Source organism: Haemaphysalis longicornis, unplaced genomic scaffold (genome assembly GCF_048455015.1).
Source record: "Haemaphysalis longicornis isolate Haplotype H1 unplaced genomic scaffold, Haemaphysalis longicornis Haplotype H1 scaffold_6, whole genome shotgun sequence".
NCBI lineage: Eukaryota > Metazoa > Arthropoda > Arachnida > Ixodida > Ixodidae > Haemaphysalis > Haemaphysalis longicornis.
In genome coordinates this window covers 159,935,599-159,958,384 of record NW_027526407.1, presented here as the reverse complement: position 1 = coordinate 159,958,384, position 22,786 = coordinate 159,935,599, and the positions used below count along the sequence as shown (strand labels likewise).

At 45.8% G+C, this 22,786-nt stretch overlaps 1 protein-coding gene across 1 annotated transcript in view; it reads left to right on the top strand.

The window, feature by feature from the left end:
• The window catches only part of LOC144143340 (amine oxidase [flavin-containing] B-like), an 84,687-nt gene that overhangs the window by 13,777 nt on the left and 48,124 nt on the right, over positions 1–22,786 (top strand). The window contains exons 4-7 of the mRNA XM_077675108.1: positions 12,534–12,628; positions 16,384–16,521; positions 17,238–17,348; positions 22,294–22,385. Coding sequence (XP_077531234.1) covers positions 12,534–12,628; positions 16,384–16,521; positions 17,238–17,348; positions 22,294–22,385 — 436 coding nt within the window. The remainder of the gene's footprint in view (positions 1–12,533; positions 12,629–16,383; positions 16,522–17,237; positions 17,349–22,293; positions 22,386–22,786) is intronic.

Sequence of the window (22,786 nt, the reverse complement as noted above, 5' to 3'; positions counted from 1 at the left end):
AAAACTGATAGCTCTCCTCTTGAAACATTTTCAAACAATCCCCGCCGTTATCATCTTGAGCGATAGCAAGAGGCGCTTTGTGGCATGATCCTTTTGTTTCATGAGTAGAGAGATAATTTTGTTGCATTTCATAACCGCGTATATCGCAGCGCGACGAAGGTAAGGAAAACCTATCGAAATCTGGATGAAAGTCTTGCTGCGGTGAACGCACTTGCCAGTGTTGGCTGCAGCTCTGACACTGCTTCTACGCTGAAACAAGCGTGAAAAGATCTCAGTAAGGCCACATTCAGACCTGCTCAAGAAACACGAGTGTGTCTATTCCTTTGGGTTCATGCACGGGCTCAAGATGTAAATTTTGATGTGTACATTTTTCTCCGGGAAGTGGCAGTGTAGATACCACATCGCCATCACTTGTGCTGGGAAAGGCCGTTATAACGGATGTTAAACTCAAGGGCTGTTATAACGGCGGTGACTTACACACATCACAATAATCACATTCACAAGTAATTACGTAATCATTCAGATGAAAGGAAACAGGTGCCCGCATCAAGGATACTATTTATTTCTGTAAAACCCTCCCTGCTTGGCCCATTTTGTCCTTGGAGTAAACACATGCATTCACCGGGATAAATATTCTCCCGCATCACCAGTGTACATAAAATCGAAAAGCAGAAGTTCAGAGGCAACACAATACGTTACCACAAGTGAACACAAATGGATTCTACTCGAAAGTGCACTATAAAAAGCAACTGTCCATTCGGTACGGAATTACGAAATGATGGGTAAGTGTAACTCAAGGAGTGACATAAAGAAATAGTGAAACATTTGTGATACAAGAAGCAGAAATGATTAAAAAGACGTAAAACTTACCAGGTTTAGCAAATATTATGCAGCAGCATCGTCATCCAAGGCCATGGCGCCAACGAATTATAGACAGAAAAATCGGAAATCTTCTGGCTTTACAACGAATTCAAGTCTGAAACGTTCTGTGTATACGTACGCACTCAGGGCAATGTAATCCATAAGCTTCCTGAATTTACAGCCTGCTTCAAACAGTTACTAACATTCTTTCTCAAGCTAGACAAGTACCGAAAATATGAATTAAACGAACTTGTATTTCATGAAAAGGCATGCTTTGACTTCTTGCCGTTAGGAACATGCAAATGTAAGTCCTATTCGTCCTATTCGTCCTATACCAATGGGTATTTTGTGTGAAGAAACAGATGTAAATTTTGATTGAAATGTTCTTTTGCAATCGCGAGAAAAAAATAAATTGTTTTGCACAAGTAACAGAAAATCTTTTGCCCACAATCGATGCGGAAATAACCATATATCAGTGAGCTGTGAATTTCGGAGACAGCAGCATGGTCTCTTTCTAAATAAACAAGGTAAACATTTCACGCGTCCTAGCTAACCGTCTGCGAGGACGCACTTATCTATATTCTCTGTCGCCACCGGACGGTCAAGTACTAGCTTTTCCCTGAGGTCATAAATTACAGCATACTTTTCAGTGACAGATGACGCTGTGAAAAGAACTCCTTTATAAGACCACGCCATATCACTCAAAAATATTGAGTCTAAAAGATATGTATCTGCAGTCGATCAAAAAATAAAATGGACGTAGTTAAAACTACCTGCGTCCCACCTGCAGAACCAGTCAGTGCCTGCTGTCGAGTTAGCCGTGTTCGCATAGGGGTGTTTTGCAAGTCAGCCACTGCGGGCAGTGATCCCGACTCTGGAAATCCGCTGTAAATTGTGAATCCACCGACAGGCTTGTCTGATTGGCTTCACACTTTCGGTCACGTGCTTCCGGCTGACAAATCCGTTGTGTGTGCTTTCGTCAGTCTGGCGTTTCATTGAACTTGGTATACCCAGTCTTAAACTTCGCCTTATTTTTCCCCACTGAAAGCGCATAATTCTCGGCTGGTAATGAAAAACTAGACGCAATACAGCAGGCATGACAACGTAGAAGTTTCTTTGCTAATAAACTGCAATATGCCACGTGGATAGCACCATTTCTGTGATTTGGTGAGAAGACGTGACGTAATTCAAATAGTTGAGGGGAACGCTTCGGGCACATATTAGCAACTCGAACCTTTGTAAAAGTGACGTGATGTTACGTAACAGCTTGCTAATTGCGGAAGCCGTCGCCGCGACTGAGGGCAAGAAATTTCACTCAGCAGGTTGATTTCATTTATCCCGGAGGCAGCGCCTCGTTTCTGTGGAATAAGAAACCCGGCGGCGCCTTGTACGCCGGCCGAGCCTCACGACAAGATTTTAACGGCGGCCCACAGTATGCCGCATAGGCCCAAGCCGCGTAATTCTTCATGGCCAGCTTGGAGATGATATCTTCATCCGGAGCCACAGAGTATCATAATAATATATACTAGAGGGAAATCTGTCGTTGTAGAAGCGGGCCGCCGTAGGCGGCGCCATTGCCGCTAGCGACGCTCCTCTCCTACTTGGCTTAGCTATCCACATGGCTTGTTTTTAACCTCGAAGCCAAAATAAAGAAAAAAATGGTACTATTTTTTGGTACTATGTTACTACATGAATTTTTGAATGTTCAATTTTATAACACCAAAAGAAATTTCATGAACCTTCTAAACTAATATTGTTGCCTGTTTGCAGCTAGAGCCAACTTCTCAGCCTGTTCATGAGCCATGCCAAGGACAAGTGGAACATTCCAGCCCGGTACATGACGGAACGCTCGCAGAAGCGCGGCTCCCCAACAACGTGGCGCCAGATATCGCTCTAGTATATAATAGTACGAAACTATATGTCCGCAGCTCGGTTATAATCATTGATTATAACAGAGCAGTTGGAGCATCTGGAGCAATTGGATTGCAGTTGGAGCAACAAGATGATAAATCTCCATGCGTGATTGAGCGATTGCCAGTCACTGTGCAACTGAAGAGACAGCTATAGTAAAGCATAACTGCGCCACTTCTATACATTATAAGCTGGCTTCTTTAGCAAAATATTGTAATTTATAATATTAATATGCAAGTTATTGTGTTAGGGCGTTTTCCGTTGACACCAACAATAAAAGCTTCGCTTTAAAATTACTGTGACCGAACCGCCGCGGTGGCTCAGTGGCTAAGGCGTTGCGCTGTTGAGCACGAGGTAGCGGGCTCGATTCCCGTCCGCGGCGGCCGCTTTTCTGATGGAGGCGAAAAGCGAACACGCCCTTGTGTACGAGACTTCGGCGCACATTAAGGATCCCCAGGTGGTCAAAATTAATCTGGAGCCCTCCACTACGGCGCGCCTCATCGCCTGCATTGCCTCGGTGCGCTAAACCCTACAATCAATCAATCAGTCAAATGAAAATTACTGTGACCGGTTATTTCCATCTCTGCTATTTAAAGGAATAAATTCGTTTACTACGCCAGTGATGCCTTTTCATTTAGATGCAGGGCGTTACGCGGTTGGTGGTGTGGGGTGCTCGGCAGAGGCCCTTGCCAACTAAAGTGGTGCCTGCGGAGCAGATATGAGAGCTGCACGGTACTACAGCTCCAGCGCATCCCGTACGCTGCCATGAATCGTGCTGCTCGCTCGAATTCCCGCGTGAGGCACCGTCGGGTGCTGCTTTCGATACAAACTATGCGTTGCGACGGAAATCCAGAAAACCGACACGCACTGACTAGCGAAGCACCAGCATTCGTACTCGGCTATCTTGACAGCAGGTGCTGTGTTTTGAGGTATTGCGCCAATGGTAGTCCGCGCCGCTCACTTGCTCCGTTTTATTTTGGAGCCGCCTGGGATACTTCATGCCGAGGCGCGTGAGTGATATATAGTGTCAGCTCATCTTATCAGGGGTGGCCTTTCACATGATACATTTTATATTAGACGGGAGATCCAAGCGAAGTTGTGCAAGAGCGAGCATGTGTCGTATTAGTCTCTTTTGCTGCTCGTTTCTCTCCAAGAGTTAAAAAACAAATAAATTCGGGGAAGGAGCATGCCCGAAAAACTGATTCGGAACCCGTCCTTTGGCCAACATTACGAGAATTCCATTCCATCTCTTCCTGGAGGTGAAATGTTGATACCTGACCACTAGAGGGAGCCATCACTACTCTTCCAAACTTCAAGTGTGGTTAGAAAAAACTGCCAGAAATAGTTTTTTGGGCTTGCTTACACGGTAACAATAATTCAAATTTTAAACAAAATTTGGATTCACGGTATATATGGGCGGACCTCTCCCATTACTCCGGATCACATGTTTTTCCCGACAAATTAAATTAGCGGCACACCCTTCGCTCCCCACCCCCTCTCTCTCTCATCTTCGGCTCCCTCCTCTCCACTCGCTTCTAGTTCTTTGTGTCCGCTTTCACTGAGGCTTCCCTCACAGGTGACTCAGAGTAAGATGCTGCAAAAGAAGGTACCAACATATCAACTTAGTACAAGGCTAGTCAAGTAAGCCAAAAAGGGCAATCGCGATAACGCTACGCGGTGTGGAACCTGTGCAGAAGGCATGAGGGCATATAATGATGGTTGTAATACATTTGTAAGAGCTACGTTCGCTTATAAACGGTTTATCAAGTCGCATACCCATCGGTCATTTTGTCAAGAGCTTTAGTTGTCCTGGGACACTTTAAAGAGGCCATGAAGACAATAGGCAACTATAGCATTATAGCATAAAAGACGCATAGTGTTTTCTTTGGGTCCATAGCTAGGGTGTTGTTTTTGGACTTTGGCTGCGTTCAAGTGGACTTTGGCAGTTTGGATTTCGTACTTTATGAGGGGAAATTATGGACTTCGATTTAACTCTGTTTGCATGGGCGAAAGTTTTGCTTTCTAACCATCTTTATTTAGGACAGCGGCAGACCTACAAAAAGCAACATTAAAGCTATGAAGACCACCAGTTCCGCGTTTTCTCAGTGCCTGCATGTCAATTGTGAAGGTGACGAAATTTTTTTAACCTCGACAACATAATTAAAAAGAACTTTCATAGTTCGGGGTACACTCTGTTAGCAGGTACGTACCGCAGAAAGAACAGTTGATCAAGGAGGATTTCTGGGCCAGTGGTTCAATAATTTTTGAAAAGTGAAAACCAGAGCAGGGTAAGGACTTTGCCCTTACGAGGAGGCTGCACCAGAGACCGTACGTGTGTTTTTTTACCTCGTATGTGTAGTGTCCTAACTAGTGCTTTTCCCTGCTCAGAAATTGTTGCAGGAGCTACGCAAACTCATTTGCTGTGTGACTGTCTCGGTCCCATACAGAGTCCGTCGCCGCGCCTGGACACAGCTCCGGAAACTTCAGGCTGTCCAAGTACACTAGTGTGTGTTTGTGTGTGTGTGCGTGTGTGTTTGTGTGTGTGTGTTTGCGTGCGTGCGTGCGTGCGTGCGTGTTTGTGTGGTGTGCTTGTGGTGTGTGTGTGTGCGTGCGGGCGTGTGTGTGTGAGTGTGTGTGTGTGTGTGCGTGTGTGCGTGCGTGCGCGCGCGTGTGTGTGTGTGTGTGTGTGTGTGTGTGTGTGTGTGTGTGTGTGTGTGTGTGTGTGTGTGTGTGTGTGTGTGTGTGTGTGTGTGTGTGTGTGTGTGTGTGTGTGTGTGTGTGTGTGTGTGTGTGTGTGTGTGTGTGTGTGTGTGTGTGTGTGTGTGTGTGTGTGTCGCAGACATGGTGTTCTGATAGCCATCTCGGACACATGCAAACAAAATACAGTAAAAGCTCGTTATTTCAAACTGGAAGGGGACCATAAAATTGTTCGGATTAAGCGGAGTTCGAATTAGCGGGGGTGGCGCTAGAAAGAATGGACATCGTGGAACACTGCACGCGCAGAACACAAAGAGGCCACCTCTGGACTCGTTATTGCGAATTAGGCCCTGCTACTTGTTTGTGGCAGGTGATTTCGTAAATAGTGTCCATGAAGCTCGAACAGCGAACGGAGCCGGCGGCACGGCGCCCGCAGCGGAAGCGAAATAAGTTGTCGCAGCAGCGTAGCACGGGCGCTACGCTGTTGTTTTTCGGTTTCATTGTTTCAAATTTCATTGTTTCAAATGCTTCAGAAACACACTCATATAAATCGTCTGTCAGCGCTGCACGTCGCCTTTCCTCAAAATGGCACCTTGTGTTCCAATCGAAGCATGGCGAACGATTATTCGCTACTTATTAGAAGGCCGTCCTCAAAGAAAAACTTGCCGGTGTTTTGATAGGCCGGGGGGTGCTCTTAGACGAGCAGTTCAAGTCTACAGGAATGAACAAGGCCGGATTGCCGATGCCCAGCGGAGCGGAAGGACAAGTTCCTCAACAGAAGAGAAGGACAAGCTCATTGTTGCTGCAGCGTTTGAATATCTCTTTCATACTGGCGAAAACATTCGGAAATCCCAAAGTAGCGACTATTCTTATGGCTAAAAGAAGCAAATATTCTCTTGCAGTTCTTCGATTGGAAAGCGAGGGGCCATTTTGACGAAGGGCGACGTGCAGAGCGGAGCGACAATTTATATGAGTATGTTTTTGGATCATTTTATGTAAGAAAGAAAGCCCCCAAAAACGTAAATAATTTCTTTTATGAGTCTTGCAAATCTCCTATTTTATCCGTCACGGAAAGCAAGCTGAGAGGTAAGTTCAGTGGTCAAGTAGATACAAAATAAACATGATCAATAAAGGTTCGCAATTCATCTCGCTGGCATTTTGTGGTCGATAGCGGGGCAACCAGTAATTGTGCTTCATACACGCGTCATTCGGCGACGCCATTCGCAAGCCGCTAGTCTCGTTGTGTTAAATATATAACGCACAAAACAAAACTAAAATACAAAACATCCTGGTCAAGTGTTCCTCGGGAGGCAAGGAGGAGATGCCCCGAAGCCGGCGAAATCGTCAAATCAGGGCGCAAATGTGCCATCAAAATGAAAGGAATGCTATACAAAGGCGTTGCTGTGGGGTGCTTCAGTGACCATCCTAACACCGCTGCAGGAAGCGAAAAAATCAGCGCGCCTGCGAGTAACAAAGGACGAGCATGCACGGGGCGCTGGTCTCGACAACAGTCACCACGCCTCCAGATTGCGCACCGGTGGCTTTTGCCACGCGCTCACGTGGTCCGGAATATAAAGTCCACGCCTCTACATGCCGCCTCGGCTCTTGCGTCCGGTTGTCCGGCTGGGGGGCTCCATCAACACCCTTTTCCATCTTCCCACCTTTCGTCAACGAAACCATGAAGGTGGTGTCCTAAAGAAAAACGTTGCATGCATTACTTGCAGTGTAGATCGCACTGCGAAAACGCACAGCAGGAAAGCCAACTTTACTCAATAAGTGTCCAAAAATAGCACATCAAGCACCTCAAGAAGAAACACATTCCGTGGTCGGAATAGAACCTGAGTTCCTCGTATTATGAAGCCGTCGTCCATGCGATCACTCCATTCCGCCACTTCTAGGGGCGAAGCACCTTAAGGCCGAGTCTTGTCCGGCTCCCGGCGTCCGTACTCACGGCACATCACCGTGTAAATGGAAACATCTCTAAACAAAAGGTTCACAAACGGGTAACAACAACAAAATGCAAGGTTCACAAAAGGTTAGACAGAGAGGGGGGGACAGAAAGAGAGAGAGGTCCTGGAGAGGCGTGATCCGCATGCGTGAGGAGCATTGGATAGATTGGATTGGACAGGATTGAACTGGATTTGAAATGGATTGGATTGGATTGGATTAAATCATCATAGCAGCAGTACGCACTGTAACGGGTGATTCACGGTAAGAACGATACGAAGTGGTTCACCCACTCGTCATGATTGACTTCGTGGAAATGCGTGATTTTTTTTTCTTTTTTTCCTGCTTGGCGGCAAATGAAAACGAAGTGAACAGTACACAACGTAGAAACTCCAGCCTCAAGGCGGTTGAACTGGGTGGCGTAGAACTACTGAAACAGCCTTGGCGCATCCAGAATACGTACCCACTCAGGTTCTTCAGGCATAATTTTATGCTCTTCTCACAATAAGCAACCCTTTCAAAAAATACCCTCGTACTGTACAACAATCACCGTCTGAATGTTGAATTGCCATGCGAGGATACCACATAGGATTGCGACAAAGCGGCAAGAACATTTCATAGTGCCACCCCACTCATTTTCTACTGGCAAGAGCAATTTCGGCATGGTAGAAGCAGTTTGGATTTTAGGCTTTATCTTTGACTCAGGTTGCATAGGAGAAAGCTTCGCGTTGTAATCATCTTTCCTATCAGAACGGAGCTTGATTGTTTTAAAGCGAAGCCTTCTACCTCTACCAGCCAACGGTTTTTTCGTGGCGTGCGGGACAACTCCCAACGCGACGGACGCGGCGGCGGAAGGTGGCGGGTGGAGGGTTTCAGTCGCAGAACACACAGTAGATGTTGCGGCGAATTTACCCAGCGTTCCCCGCGCGCCGGAGCTGCTCACCTCGGCGGTCGCGTCGTCGGCTTTGTCGTCGGCTTTAGCGACAACTGTTTGGGCGTGTATTTGGTGTTGCTTCGTGTCCATTGCGCACTTCCTTCGAACGGCTTGATTAAGTCACTCGACAGCACGGCCTGCGTAACCAGGACCCGATGGAATTACATGGTCGTACGGCAAAGATACGTTAAGGATTGGTTTCCAGGGCCGGAAATAAAAATATAGAGACCAGATACAGACATCTGGCCGCTAGAGAAACGCCACCTTTAGGGCGCTGCTTGTCACGAATAGGACAGCGCTTTCTAAATTGCTGAGTACCGATACGGGTGTGTTTTAACAGGTATTAAAAAAATGAATGGAGCAACTGGTTCTGATAAATAGCGTTTATAAAAGTTCCGTCAGCTTTCTCGCAATTGTCAAAATTACGAAAATATTTTCTTTAAATCCGTATAAATTGTAATCACTAAGCTCACATTCCGGATTCTTTCGGTGTGTTCGCTTGTGTCGCGCGGTGGTGTATCCTCAAGCTACACCACCGCGGATGGCTAGGTTTCGCTGTCTCACCCTTGAAAAGACGCTCCTCTCCGTTTCCTTTATCCCGACTCACGGCCGGGATTCAGCGGCGGCGTCCGCCGCTCTAGCCCGGCCACGTATTCACAAAGCATAACCGTAAGGGACCACGCCGACCACGCCACCTCTCCCACACCCCCACCCCCAACAGCGACGTCACAGCGTGACGTCGCTGTTTGAGGCCCAACCACATCTAGCGTACTTTAGGCGTTTTCTCGCGTGGTGACGCGAGCTGACGCTTGAGAAACGCCGATGTCTACGCTAGCCAGATATCGGCGTCGACGCAGTGCGAGAAAGCAGCGGAAAGCGGGCAGCAGCGGTGGGGTTTTACGTCCTTCTCGTGCTTTGGGACCGTTCCTTTCAGCAGTAGAGAATCAATTTCTTTTTAACTTGCGGTTATCAGTGGCCTTGAGACAAATTGCAAGCTATTTTTGTTCGAAAGTGCTCATTCATTTGTGGCTTGTTTGGCTTTCATCGGGGAGATGGGTTATTTGCGATAGCTTTTTTGAGTTAAATAGGGGAGCTCTGGCTACGTCGTTTGTAGCATTAGCATGGTGGGGCTTGGCTGCAAGATTGGTGTGTGACGACCAAGCCTTAGCAACGCCAGAATGCTAGCGGCGCATGCCATTCCATTCGTTGCTACCGCGGCTTGCGTAGAGGAGACCGATTTTGTGTGAAAGCTTTTCTTCACTAAAATAAGGGAGCTGTAGAACTAGCATTACTGTCCTCGGCTCCAAGATCGGTGCGCAAGAAACAAGCGTTACCACGTCTCAAATCTCCCAAATACGAGCAAAGCAAATCACTCGACAGTATTCGCTGGCAGCCTCTGTTAGGGTACCAAATTATTGGGACTTTATTCGCCTTCTGGCGTGGTCGAGCAGTTGGGCGCTTGGGTGCTGGCGTTTAGTTTTGAAAGTCAATGGTTTGAATCTTGGCCACACTTTTTTTTTCTTTTGTTTTGCAATGAGGGTTTCATCGGCTTTTCTTTTTCACGGCAAACAAAGGGGGCCAGAGTACCTTCTGTTTAACCTACAAGAGACGTCCGACGGTAACCTCAGTATTAAGGCAGCCCCGAAATTTGCTTTGCTCACACATAGAATTCATAAGGCTGCAGTCGCTACATAACATCACGGTTAAATCAAGTAGCAAATGAAGTTGTGCTAAGTGCATCTTCCTTCATCTTCCTTTCTTATTTAAGTGCATCTTCCTTTATCTTCCTTTCTTATTTTGTTCAGATTTGACGGTAATGAAATGAGATACATATCGCAGCATGTCAACATTTGCCCGAAAATATTTTTTTTTGTTACGGCTAGGGTCTTGATAACTGCTGTTCAACAATCGACAATAACAGTTTAAAAGGCTTCAACATAATGGCGTGGTTAATACAAACGTGTCCAGCAGCGCACGCCGACGCGGCGGCTGGCGCGTGATTTCACTGGTCTCGTGCGGTTACTTGCGCTCTCCTGCGTGTCTGCGCGTTGCTGCCGTTCGACGCCGACGCTCGTGCGACGCGCGGTTTTGTGTCCATGTGGTTAGGGCTCTAACCTTTTCGCACCTATATGTTTTGGAAAGCAAACACTTTCATGAAAGTGAAGACAAAAATTTGTTTTTTTCTTTCGTGGTCGCGTTGCTTCGCGGCGGTGGATGGTTTCGCTCCGAGCGCGAGCATGACGTACCCGCTGGGAAGCTGACGCACGAAGTAAACCTTTGCATACCTGTTCTCGCTTGTCACTCTCCGCACTCTCTTGCGCGCCTGCAGACTTCGTCCTCCATCCCGTTCCTAGTTAAGCTAGCGCTGGGCGGGGTCCCCTAAGTGCGCGCGCAGGCGGACGCTTTTCCACGTACATGTGGTTACTGTTTACGTTCCTGAAAGCGAACACTCTCGATCATTACAGTGAAGTCGAAAATGTTTTTTTTTTGTTTGTCTTGGGTGGTCTTTTGGACTCCGTACCCAAGGGCAGAACGTTTGCTCCCAATCGGTCGAAAGCACACGCATACGTCGGTCACTCGTCTGCTGTTAACATAAGCGAGCGTACGTGTTGATCCGTTTTTATAATTGTGTCATTGCCGTCAAATCTGAACAAAATAATATAGGATAATGAACGAAGACGCACTTAGCGCCACTTTACTTGCGACTTGATTTAACCTTGATGTTACATACCAACTGCAGCTTCATGAATTCAAAGTGTGAGCAAAGCAAATTTCGGGGCTGCCTTGATACAAAGGTTACCGTCGAATGTCACTTGTAGGTTAAAGGGCAAGGTACTCCCCGATGAAAGCCAAACAAGCCACAAATGAATAAGTGCTTTCGATGAGAAATAGCTTGCAATTTGTCTCAAGGCAGCCGGTAACCGCAAGTTAAAAAGAAATGTATTCTCTGCTGCTGAAAGGAATGACCCCAAAGCACGAGAAGGACATAAAACGCGATCGCTGCTGGCCGCTTTCCGCGGTTTTCTTGCGCTGCATCACGCCGATACCTGGCGAGCGTAGACATCGGCGTTGCTAGCGCATCAGCTCGCGTCGCCACGCGAGAAAACGCCGAAAGTGCACTGCATGTAGTTGGGCCTTGAAGTTCTACCGCATGTGCGTCAGCTCCCCAGTACCGAAGTGCCATCGTCGCGCACGGAGCGAAACCATCGGCCGCCGCCCAAAACGATAAAAAAAAGAAAGAAAAAGAAAGCCACGTCGCATAAAGTCGCGCACGAAGAGGAAGTGACGTCACGCCATGACGTCGCTGTTTGGGTGGGGAGCGGGAGGGGGCGTGGTCGGCGTGGTCCTTTACGGGATAAGCTTTGGGAATACGCCCAGCCGTGGCCGACGCTGCTGCTGCGTTTGGGACGCCGCCCCTGAGAATTCCAGCTAACGGCTGTCAGAATATCTTATTTCACTCTTTGTAGAGCCACTTGCGTGAATTGAAGTGATCTCGCATGGGCAGTTGTAATTGTCATTTTAAGCTTTGCTTTCCAACCACCTTCACAGCGTGAATTGTAGCCAATTTCTTTTTTTAAATGCAGTGCATTTCAGTAACTCACGATGTCACCCGCGTTGACGTCCGTAGTCGTAGTCCGCACCCCTCCCCCTACACTATATAAAAGAAAATACTATCCGGCGCCAGGTTTCGATCCCTCGACCCTGCGGGCGGAACGCAATGTACATGGTGCTCTACCCACTGCGCCACAAAGCCGACACAGAATGGGACGCTACCAACGCGCCTTATATCGTTGACTCAATCAAATTACTGCTGACGAGCGCTCTCTCGTCAGCAGTTGCCACAAGTGCAACAACACTAACGTAACGCAAACTACTTAACGTCGTGCGCCCCCGGAAATGCTCTGCATTTGATCGTGCCCCTCGCGAGTGGGATGTTTCACACTTGATCGCACTTCCACTGCTCTCTGCGCATGCGCCCCGTCGCTATAGCAACGGAGGCGCGTCGTCTGCTTCCAGGACGCCGCGGCGCCAAATTGAAACGGGTGGTGAGCGGTGGTGCCGCACGCCGCTCGTCGAAACGCGCCGTCTTCTTTCATTATTGCGGACATTTTTCGCGCATACTTACTACTACCGTTTTTTGGTTGTCTCGTTTCCCTGGTGACCCTGTTGGTGGCGGGACAAGGTCTGTCGGCGGCTAAGCTACTCATGGAGCGCGGCGCCGAAGTGACCGTTCTCGAGGCACGAGAGAGGGTCGGAGGACGAACGTTCACCATCAAGGTAACAGTACCCACTTAGTGGGTTGGCCAAGGCTAAAGAAATAACAGTCTAACTTGCAAGCATAGGCAGTCACGGCGTCAACTTTGTTTTAAGGACGACTGTCTTTCTTGGGCTCCTTAAACGCAGACATTTTGGGCGGTCTGTTTGGCTGTCTCTCTATCTGTCTGTGATTCGATTCGGACAGCCGGATAGTGAAGTAAAAGCTGCACAATAAATTCATATACCCACAGCCCAATCTGAACGTTAAGTCTGGTGGCAATCTTCATACTTGTCAACACTGGCTAACATGAACTCCACATTACGCAAATATGAGGCAGATAATCAAAAGACAGGTGATATTTGCGGTGTTCTGTTATAAAGCAATTCAGTTTTGCGATTGAAAATAAAATACTACATCCACTTCAGAAAAGTTATTCAATCCGTCGCCTGCTGTCGCGAGCGCCACTACAGCCTCTGGCGGAATTTTAAGAAACTAAACAGAAACAGCGACGGAAGGCTCCACTAGATAGGTTGCACGTTCCGCTTGGAACGCACTTGGAGGAGGGCCACGTGGTTGTATAAACGTTGAATTAGGACGGCTCGATCCATGTGCGTGTCCACCGTACGGCAGCGCTGGCATCGGGCACCCCCGCCTGGAGCAGTGGAACGCAGTAAATTGAAATTTAGTTGAGCAAACCTCTAGCGTGTTTAACTTGGGAGGAGAGCGATGGGGGCGGAACAGCATAGGAGATATTTACTTGGCAAAAAGAGACATTTACTTGGCAAATTTTGATAAACGACTGCCGTCTTTCGTCGACATTTGCAATGAAAGAAGCGGGTACGCGGCCAATTTTGTCATTTAAGGCTGCAAGACGTACTGCCGAAGAACCGTGAGAAGTTACACATTACTGGAAATCGTAAAAAAAACATCAGCCTAAAGTGCTCCTTCCAGTTAAACAAGAAAATAGCATGCCCACACTCCAACAGTACAAACAAACTAAGAACGAGTTTTTATTAATCCGAACAATGATGGAAGATGCTATTCAATGAGAGGAACCATGGAATAATTTTCTGGGTTTTTTTTTCGGAGTAGGGTTATTGCATGGGAAAGAAATATTAGGATGCAGCTGTGTTTTACTTCACTTAAACGGGGAACTAGCATCGGAAATTCCGAATAGCAAGAATAAACTTTTGCCAGATTACAGCGCAGTCTAGGACAGCTTTTTAGTGCGGTAAATTCTCTACTATTTAAGCGTTTTGCCATACAAAAACGTGTTTTCTTTTTCCTACTGAAGTACCTCAAAGCTTAGATACCCTGAAGACATCCTTGGGCGTACCTATCAGAGATAGTGCCGCAAAACTAGGCGTCGCTCTTCATATCTGATGTTCACGGCATTGTCTGCAAAGCATTCATCATGTCCGGTGTACATCCATCATCACTTTTTCCACGCGAGAGGAGGATGTGAGACATGGAAATTTATGGTAGTCATAAATGTATTCATGATTTTTAATAGCTAAGCAACGCCGACGAGGCCAATCGCCTACGTTTGTGAAATCGACAATTCGTTTTTCAAAAAGCGGAGGACGGGCTCCGTTAGGTTCATCTTAAGCGCAGAAAAATACACAGACACAAGGAAAAATACACGGACACGGATACACGGAAAAATACACGGAAGACAAGAACAAGCGCTACTTCCAGCTGAATTTTATTGAACTACGGTGAAATATATAGCAGCGAAAATTCGAGAGATACAGCAAAGGTTACGATTATACACATATTAAAATAACTAACTCGCTTGCCACTGTCCCACACGTGTCTGTCATTACCACGACCAGTTCTTTTTTAAGAACGCTGCCTCCTTATCGGACAAGGCTACTGATGTCGTGCTGACACACTTCTAATCGCCTAGTAGCATTTCACCTGCCTCTTCTATCTCACTATCTTTACTATCTATACTATCTCTACTATCGCCCAGTTGCAGTTCAGCTGCCTCTACCATCTCTACTATTGCACGGTATCGCACATCGGCTAAAGAAAATAGGGCAGAGGGCTGGCGTTCGCGTTGTAATGTTCTCACCAATAAAGCTCGAGAGGCTCTGCAGAGATGCATGTACTGTACAAAAAGAACATACTGGCTTGAAACGTTGTACACCAAAACAAGTACGTGAAATGCGATAGAGGGGTTGCGTACCGTGTTCCGTTAGCCTGCGGAAAGGTATATGTAGGGAATACGGCACGGTACGTCAACTCCAGGTTACGTGAGCATCAAAATAATGTACACAAAAGAAGGATGGGAACCTGTATAGTCACTGCGGTGAATGCCCCAAGTGTGAGCCATACTTAAAACTCTGTGGTATTGTTTCACGACTCTGATCAGCGCAGACGTGAGATAGTAGAGGCAGCTGAAATGCGAGTAGGCGATTTCTAGTGTGTCAGCGCGACACCAGTAGCCTTGACCGATAAGCAGGCAGCGTTCCAAAAAAAGAACTGGTCGTGGTAATGACTGGCACGTGTGGGACAGCGGCAAGTGATTCCGTTATTCCAATCTCTGTATAATCGTAACCTTTTCTGTATCTCTTTTATTTTTGCTTCTATATATTTCACCCTGATTCAATACAATTCAGTTGGAAGTGGCGGTTGTCCTTGTCTTCGGTGTCCGTGTATTTTTCTGCGCTTAAGATGAACGTTATTTGATACCAACTAGCCCGAACGCAAGGCCTCCGTTACTTTGTCTCATGGTCGAAAGAGCTGTTTGCGAATAGTTACCGTGATTGAAATCAGCCAGTCTTTGAATACTATATCTTATTACTATTAACGGAATCCGGCAACGCAACTCTTCGTTGTCACACTTGGGAGTTTAGGTTAGAGATCCGTTTGGTTCCTGTTACATACGCGATTACGTAGCTATTCATAGGTGCGCTGTATTCTGTTGGTAGTCATCCCTTAATTGTGGCGTGACCTTTAAAATAAAATTACATTCAGTAATGGGCCCCGTCTGATCTTGTGTACCAATACGCTTCGCAGTGGAGGCACGTAAAGATGCAACTTTGTGGATGGATGGAGCACTAATATAAGCAGACAGAATGATTTTTTTGTAGTTTGTTTGCTTATTTACCTAAATATATGCTCAACGAGGGAGGCAAACGAGAGGGGAATGCTTACAAAAAGTACAAAGCAAAATGAAGGCTAAATATTATAAAGATAATGAGATAAACACTATCTCTTTAGTGCTGCACCAGAAAATTGGGGGTTGGCAATGAGAGCTGCTGGTCCGGGGAGATATTTCAATTACATTTCTGTGACTGCCATAAAAGTAAGAGCGCCAGCACGTGTTCTTACTTAAGAAGTTTTCACTTTATGATCAATCACGTCACAATATGAAAGAAAATTTACATTTTTGTAGGGAGCACTTCCCTGCTGGCGTTACAACATGGGTATGCTGTTTATCAAAGTTACGTTCCCGAAAGAAATTGTCGGGGTGGTAACAGAAAAGATAATTGTAGTATGTTTAAACCACCCATTAGTTCAACACCACGATTATTTGATAAACATTAACGGTTGGCGGCATAAGCACCGCATGGTTACAGCCACTGGAGGTTATGTCGCACAAAAAATAACCTTTTGCACAAGTTAGTTTTATCTCGATCGCATTCCAAATAAAAAGACGAATGAATAAAACTACAAGTGTGGTTTGCTGGCTTTTTATATAAATCTAATCATCTTTTTCATTCACATGGCGTGCATGCTTTTTCGGCCATCCGGCTCCCTCATGTAGAACGCTGCTGTCGACTGGGTGGACCAAGGTGCCTCGTACGTGGGACCGACCCAGAACCACATCCTTCGCCTGGCACATGAGGTCGGAGTGAAGACGTACAAGATCTTCGACGGCCTCAAGTCAATCAACTTCTCTGGGGTACGCTCAGCCTCACTGCGCGACTACTGAAAAAATAGTGCTTTAAGTCGTTGCGAGTGGAAACTGTTACAAGAGGAAGAGAGAGATAGTAAACCATTTATTCCATTGCTAGATGCCAGATTAGCTGGAATGGGGAGCATGAGGAATGGTTCTCTTCATATTAGGCCATTATGTCCGTAGGAAGTTTTCTGGTTATGAAGGCACACAGCCTATATAACGTTTGAAGTAAGCCCGGTTGGTTCATAAAGAGTTAGCGCAAAATAATGCACGAGCACTAACCTCAAAATGTGTGTAATGCGGCTGCTGTTAGTTCATATTGACATTCCTCACCCCTCGTGTTGTGTACTCTTGGTTTTAAGTCATGGTTTTCTGTGCCCTTTTGTAGTATCAGATAGGGTTTTGAAAGGACGTAAGGTATTTCAAGAGGAAGAGAGCTAACTCTGACATGTTCGGAAATTTCGGAGGGTGGCAGTATCATTAAGAATGCAGGATTGAATGGATATGCACCGGAGTACAGGTAGGTTCGGCGTAACGGCGTTGGTTCATAAGTGAAAAAACCGAGGCAACAAGACAGGGAACAGAAGCTTGGAACAATAATTTGGTGCTAGACGCGATGGGAGAGTAGAGCGATTTTTTAGTTGTGTCTTTCTTTGGTTGTGTCACTGAGCAACCGCAGCGGGTCGGTTGCAAGCGTTTGTCCTCTTACACATCTTTAGGGAAGGTCGTATCCATACGAAGGCTCGTGGGTGATCTTCGGCTTGCAGAACCCATTGGTTTGGTTCGACATCAACTACGTCATGCACAAGATGGACCACATGATGAAAGAGGTGAGTAGACTTCACTTCTCGCGGTAATTGAATGAATTCGGGAGCTAGGTCAAACAAACGAACACAAGTGCATTTTGCCAAATTGTATTTTATTGCTCGTTTAGGTTCAGGATGAAGTGTGATTGCCGTGAAACTACACATGCAGAATGTACTTACACTAGTCTCCGTTGAACGTATTGCTTGAAATGTGTTTAAATATTAATAAAAACTACTTCAAGAAGGTATAGCAAATGCACAATGAATCTTGATTTTACATTATTGTATTTACGAACGTACTGACAAGGATGCTGCCCAAAGAAGTTCGAGATAAAAAGAGTGGAAGAAACAGGACAGAATCGTTTCTCATTTGACTGTCGGATACAATTCAGTGAAAGGACTCTAAAGTGTAATAGCAAGTCAGCTTATATCTGTAGACTACTGTGTATGGCGAACACAATTATTCCACAATGGTTCCTTGCATACGATTATCAAAGGGACGCACTGTCTCTACGGGCGCGTTACAGGCGGATCAGTTGCTTTCAATCAGCTTCCTTGAGAGCGCCGCTTTATGAGGCAGGCGGGAGCGCCGTCACGTGGTATTTTTCATACTTCGCGGGGTTTCTTAATCAGTGATAATAAATGATACGAAATTAGTTCGTCGCTAAAATACCGCAGCTATATGCCTCTCGTGGGTACGTACAAGTGCCTCACTGATGCTTTAATGATTAGGAGAGCACTTCTTGAGTAAGATAATTAATTACAATTATTTTTTTAGGTCTCAGTAACCAAAATAGTACTGTCCGCTTCTCCACAGTACTGCAAACGTTACGCAATAGGTTTCCTTTTGGCAACACTCTTGCTCTCTTTTAAAATATTGATAGCTGGGAAACCTTTATATATAAGCGAAAGCTATAAAAACAGATAACATAACAGCAATTGACTAGAAACTAGAGGGCCAGCATCTTATTTGGTCAACTGCCCATGCATTTTTGTCTCCTGCGCTCATGTGGTTGACCACCCCACTCCACTGGTGTCGCTAAGCCTCGCACACGAAGGGTGGGCCTGGTGGGCGAACTTGCCTACATGCCACCACAACGAGATGGCGTTAATATACCTTTCCTGATCGGTGCGACAAAAGTGACAGCCTACGAGGCTAGGCTGCCACGAAGATGGTGACGATGGAGGGAAATTGGGCTTGGCGCTCTCTGATGTCTTTGTGGCATTTTGAAACGTCACGAAATGAAATGGAAGGAAAACAAACAATATAAACATCAGCAATAATTGTTTATTTCTTAGGAACCAAGACATCGTTGGCAGTGAAAAAAATCCGAAACTGCTGCAAAAAGCGTGATCTTTCTTACAGTGGAAAAGTTATTCAGGCATTAGTGAGGCTTTATTTTCCTTACTGAACTTTAAAAATATGGCTGCAAGCATTGCGGTGGTCATGTTGCTGTGATTTGCATAACCTCGTTGTGCTGGTAGAATACCTTAAGTGAGGCGAGCTAATTTAAGTTGTATTAAAACTGCGAGTGACACTTGATTCGAGACGTTCTATACCACAGTAATTACATCCATTCGCTGCATACGTTCCCCTCAAATTGAATTCAAATTATCAAAACCAAAATTCATAAACATTTATCATTCTACTCCGACCTAATAAAATATCACCAGTACATGAAATCCCGCAAAAACATAGTCGTAGCAGCCAACTGCTCGATGAATCTAATGACGATCCCGCTTCTTAGGAGACCTATGCACTAAAAATTCTCTCTACCCGTTCGTTGATCTGTCACTCAATCCGAAAACTGACCCGGGCAAAAAACAGACAAAAGAATGTTCGAACACGAAGTATAAATAGGCAAGATCGTAGCGAACTAGTAAACATTCTACTATGTTTCGTTTCGTTTATTGCATCTTTATAGACCCGAAGACATTACACAATGTGGGGGGGGGGGGGTGTTGCAACAAATACTTTGTGGAAGTTTACAAAGCAATGTGAACAAATTTCTAAATAAGCATATGGCAGTTTGGTGAAGGATGACAACAAAAGTGAACAAAGAGACAAACGAAAAAAAATTGTTTGGACTGGGAATTAGAGTTTGAAGAGCACAAACAACTTGGCAAAAAAATTTATACATTCAGTACGCTGGTAGCATATATATTTACATCCACGGGTTATTATCAAAGTCGGATTCCAGTTTTACACTGAATGATGTGCGGTCAGGTGTGGCAACAATGGTGTCGGGGAGGTGATTCGAAAGTGTGATTGCATGGGGGAAAAGGGAGTCGTTCATTGCGGATGTACGGCCGTTGATTGGGCAATGGGGTTAAAATGGTTAATGTGAGAATAAGTTCCGTTTGGGAGCTTGAAAAGATCGTGTCATGACTGCGGGCGGAAAAAGAAACTGTGCAGGAGGCATAGGCGTGACGCGAGAGATGGCAGTTGGATTTAGTGTTTTCGGGCGGTGACGCTGATTTCTGTAGAGAACTGCGAGGTTATAAAGGAAGCTGCGCGGTTTTGGACTGATTCTAGTTCGTTAGCGAGATATGCCTGGGATGGATTCCAAGTGGACTATGTGTCTCGTACATGTATTCTCGTTATTATTATTATTATCCACGTCATTAGTACTAGCGTTCTAGTTCATTCGTACTACACAGATATTGGCGCTTAAGTACCAAATAAGTAGTAACACGTTCAAACCTAGACGAAGGGAGGGGAGACAAAAGCAATCTCTGAAGCAAAATATGGCGATTGGATCTGTACCAACCCAGCTTAAACAAACGTTCGGATAAGATAACCAATAATACGATCCAAGATAATCCGATAACCAAACGTAACAAACATAACAAACCTTCTTTGCCTTATGAAATGGTTGGAAAAGTGAGAAGAGGACAAAATAAAGGTGGCAGGAGGAGCATAATTACATTGTTTCGAAGTCATTTGCACCGACACAGGAACGCCACGCATTTTTTTGTAAAAAAATGTGGTTCTTGTCTTTTCCATAGGAACCGGCAAAAAACGAAAGTGAAATGTGCCTTCCCACGAGCAGTTGAACGTTTAATATGCATCGATATGAAATGCACATCGTTATTTATATTTCGTCGGTATGGCACCATTATACGCATCAACGTTAGACACTGGATTGCACGCGCCGGAACATTGCGTAAATCCGACAGCAACCACAGGCGCTCGAAAACCGTCCGTGTGAACAAAACCAAAGGGGTTGTCAGCGAATCGTTTGGTGAACACATGGTCCGCTGCAGCAAAGGGAGCAGCGAACTGTGTCACGAGCGCGACATCTGCAAGTCGGCTTCTCCGCAGCACAGGCTACGCATCCCCCGTACACGTAAGCGCTGCATCGAGGCGCCCACTGTCGGCGCTCATAAGCATCATGATTCACTACTTCGCTTCGCCTCACCTAGACGGCAGTACCATCTGAAAGGAAAGATATAAGCGCGTTTGTCGTCTTAATCACGCGTCTGTTCATAGCGTAGTTGGTACTTTAAAAAAAGACCTGCCCGTTTCACCAGATGGTATACGCTTTCTGTCTGTACAAAGTGATAGCAGTGTGCCGTACGATCTTATCATGGCCCTAGGCCTGCATGCCATTTGGAGGTCGAGGATGGCCGTACGCCATGCTGATTCTGAAGCGCTCACTGTGAGCAAGTACTTTGCACAAAGTATAACCATGCTGTACGAGATCCACAAGCTACAAGACCCTGACCATGAATGGCTGCCAGTTTTGGAAGAACTGTGTACTTTCGATGTTTATTTTAAGTTTTTTTCGTCAGCCAAAGCATGGCAGACGGTTTTTATACTACCCTTGACTTGATGTGTGTTTTGAAAAACGGTAATAAAAAAAAATAGCGCAGTCGGGAGCGCGTTTCGTACTTCCCGTTGCGGCGAAAGAGCTTCCGGCTCGAATCCCAGTGCAGCCACGTAAATTGAAGTTTTTGTGGCGATATCATTTCCGTGGCGGATATGTCGTCATGATTTCTTGGCGGACGCCGGCGTAAAGCACTTTCCTGCTAGCATAAACACATTTCGTGTCTGCAAAGCTCAAAAAGAATTCGCTGCGTATCTGATCACCTCTCTGCAAATGTCATGCAGACGCAATAGTCTACCTTCGTTTGTGCACGTCAATGCCTCTATTCTCACCCGCGCCCCCCTGTCACGATCGCCTGCTATCGTTTCTTCTCTCCGACGATAAGCGCGGACGAAAGTTGCTGAAGCCAATTCCGTCTTCGCGAGTTGTACGGCTGGTGCGACATCAACTGAGCTATTTTGTTGAACTTTTTACTCTGCCACGTGATTCTGGCTCTTCGGTTCTCTCTTTGTATGTTTATGTCAAAGTATGGTTTTCGACATGGGAATTATAAAGCGAACATACATTTTTAATTGAAAGAGCACTGAAAATTGTTTTTGAGGGTTGATGTTTTGCCTCGATATGCCAAGTGTTTTCATTTTGCTTATGCTGACAAGAACAAACTTAATTTTCAGAATTATGCGTTTACAAAGATTTCGCCTACATAAACTTGTTCAAGCATTTCTTCCGATTTTGGCAGAAAGGCTGAATCGAGGGACGGGCAGACTGACATACAGAGAGACCAATATTTTCGGTTTAGGTAGCCGAAGAAAGACTATCGTCTTTAAAAGCTGGCTTTGCTGTCAAGGGTATCCTGTCTAGGAGGACGAAACCTACCACGCAAAATATTACGCCTGATGTACGACCAGCAGCTTCAGGACTCTAAGCATTCGGTCTAACTGTCCCTGGTATAGCTTCTCACGAAAAGCTTATGAGTGGTCATCAGTGGATGCTCAAGCGGCATCAAATGCATATTCACTGTGTACAGCACACGCACAGGTCAAGCGGTGAATTCGTCGAACGCGTGCGTGATAGAGCAGAAGACTACAATCAAAGGTGTGAACAAGGTGTCTGTGATTTCGCTTGGTATACATGCGCAGGTTCCACCTGTTGATCCTTGGAACTGTCCTCGGGCCGCACAGTGGGACGACATGACTTTGCAAAGCTTCTTTGAAAAGGAGTGCTGGACAAAGTGAGTTGGCGAGCCGACGAAGCTGACCCGACCGGGGTAGTAACGCTTTCTCACGCATGGTTTTCTTTCGGGCAATCCACCCCTGTGCAACTGTTTTGAATTGTGGCACTTGCGAAATAGGTTTAGCTTGAGTTCGAAGGTGGAACAAAATTTACTTAATTGAGAAGTATTTTACAAAACATTATTGATAGAGGGCGAAGACTAAGTGCGTTCATGACCATACAAATACCATCAGGCTATAGCTAGCAGAATGTATATTGGCGTGTTTCGATTGTTAGGCACAGAACCTGCTCATATTATTTGTATGACAAAATGGACCACAAACCGGCTCACAAAACCGTGCATAACTCAATACCGGCAAAAGAGTTGAGTTCCGTCAGGCCTGCTGGGCAAAGAAAAAA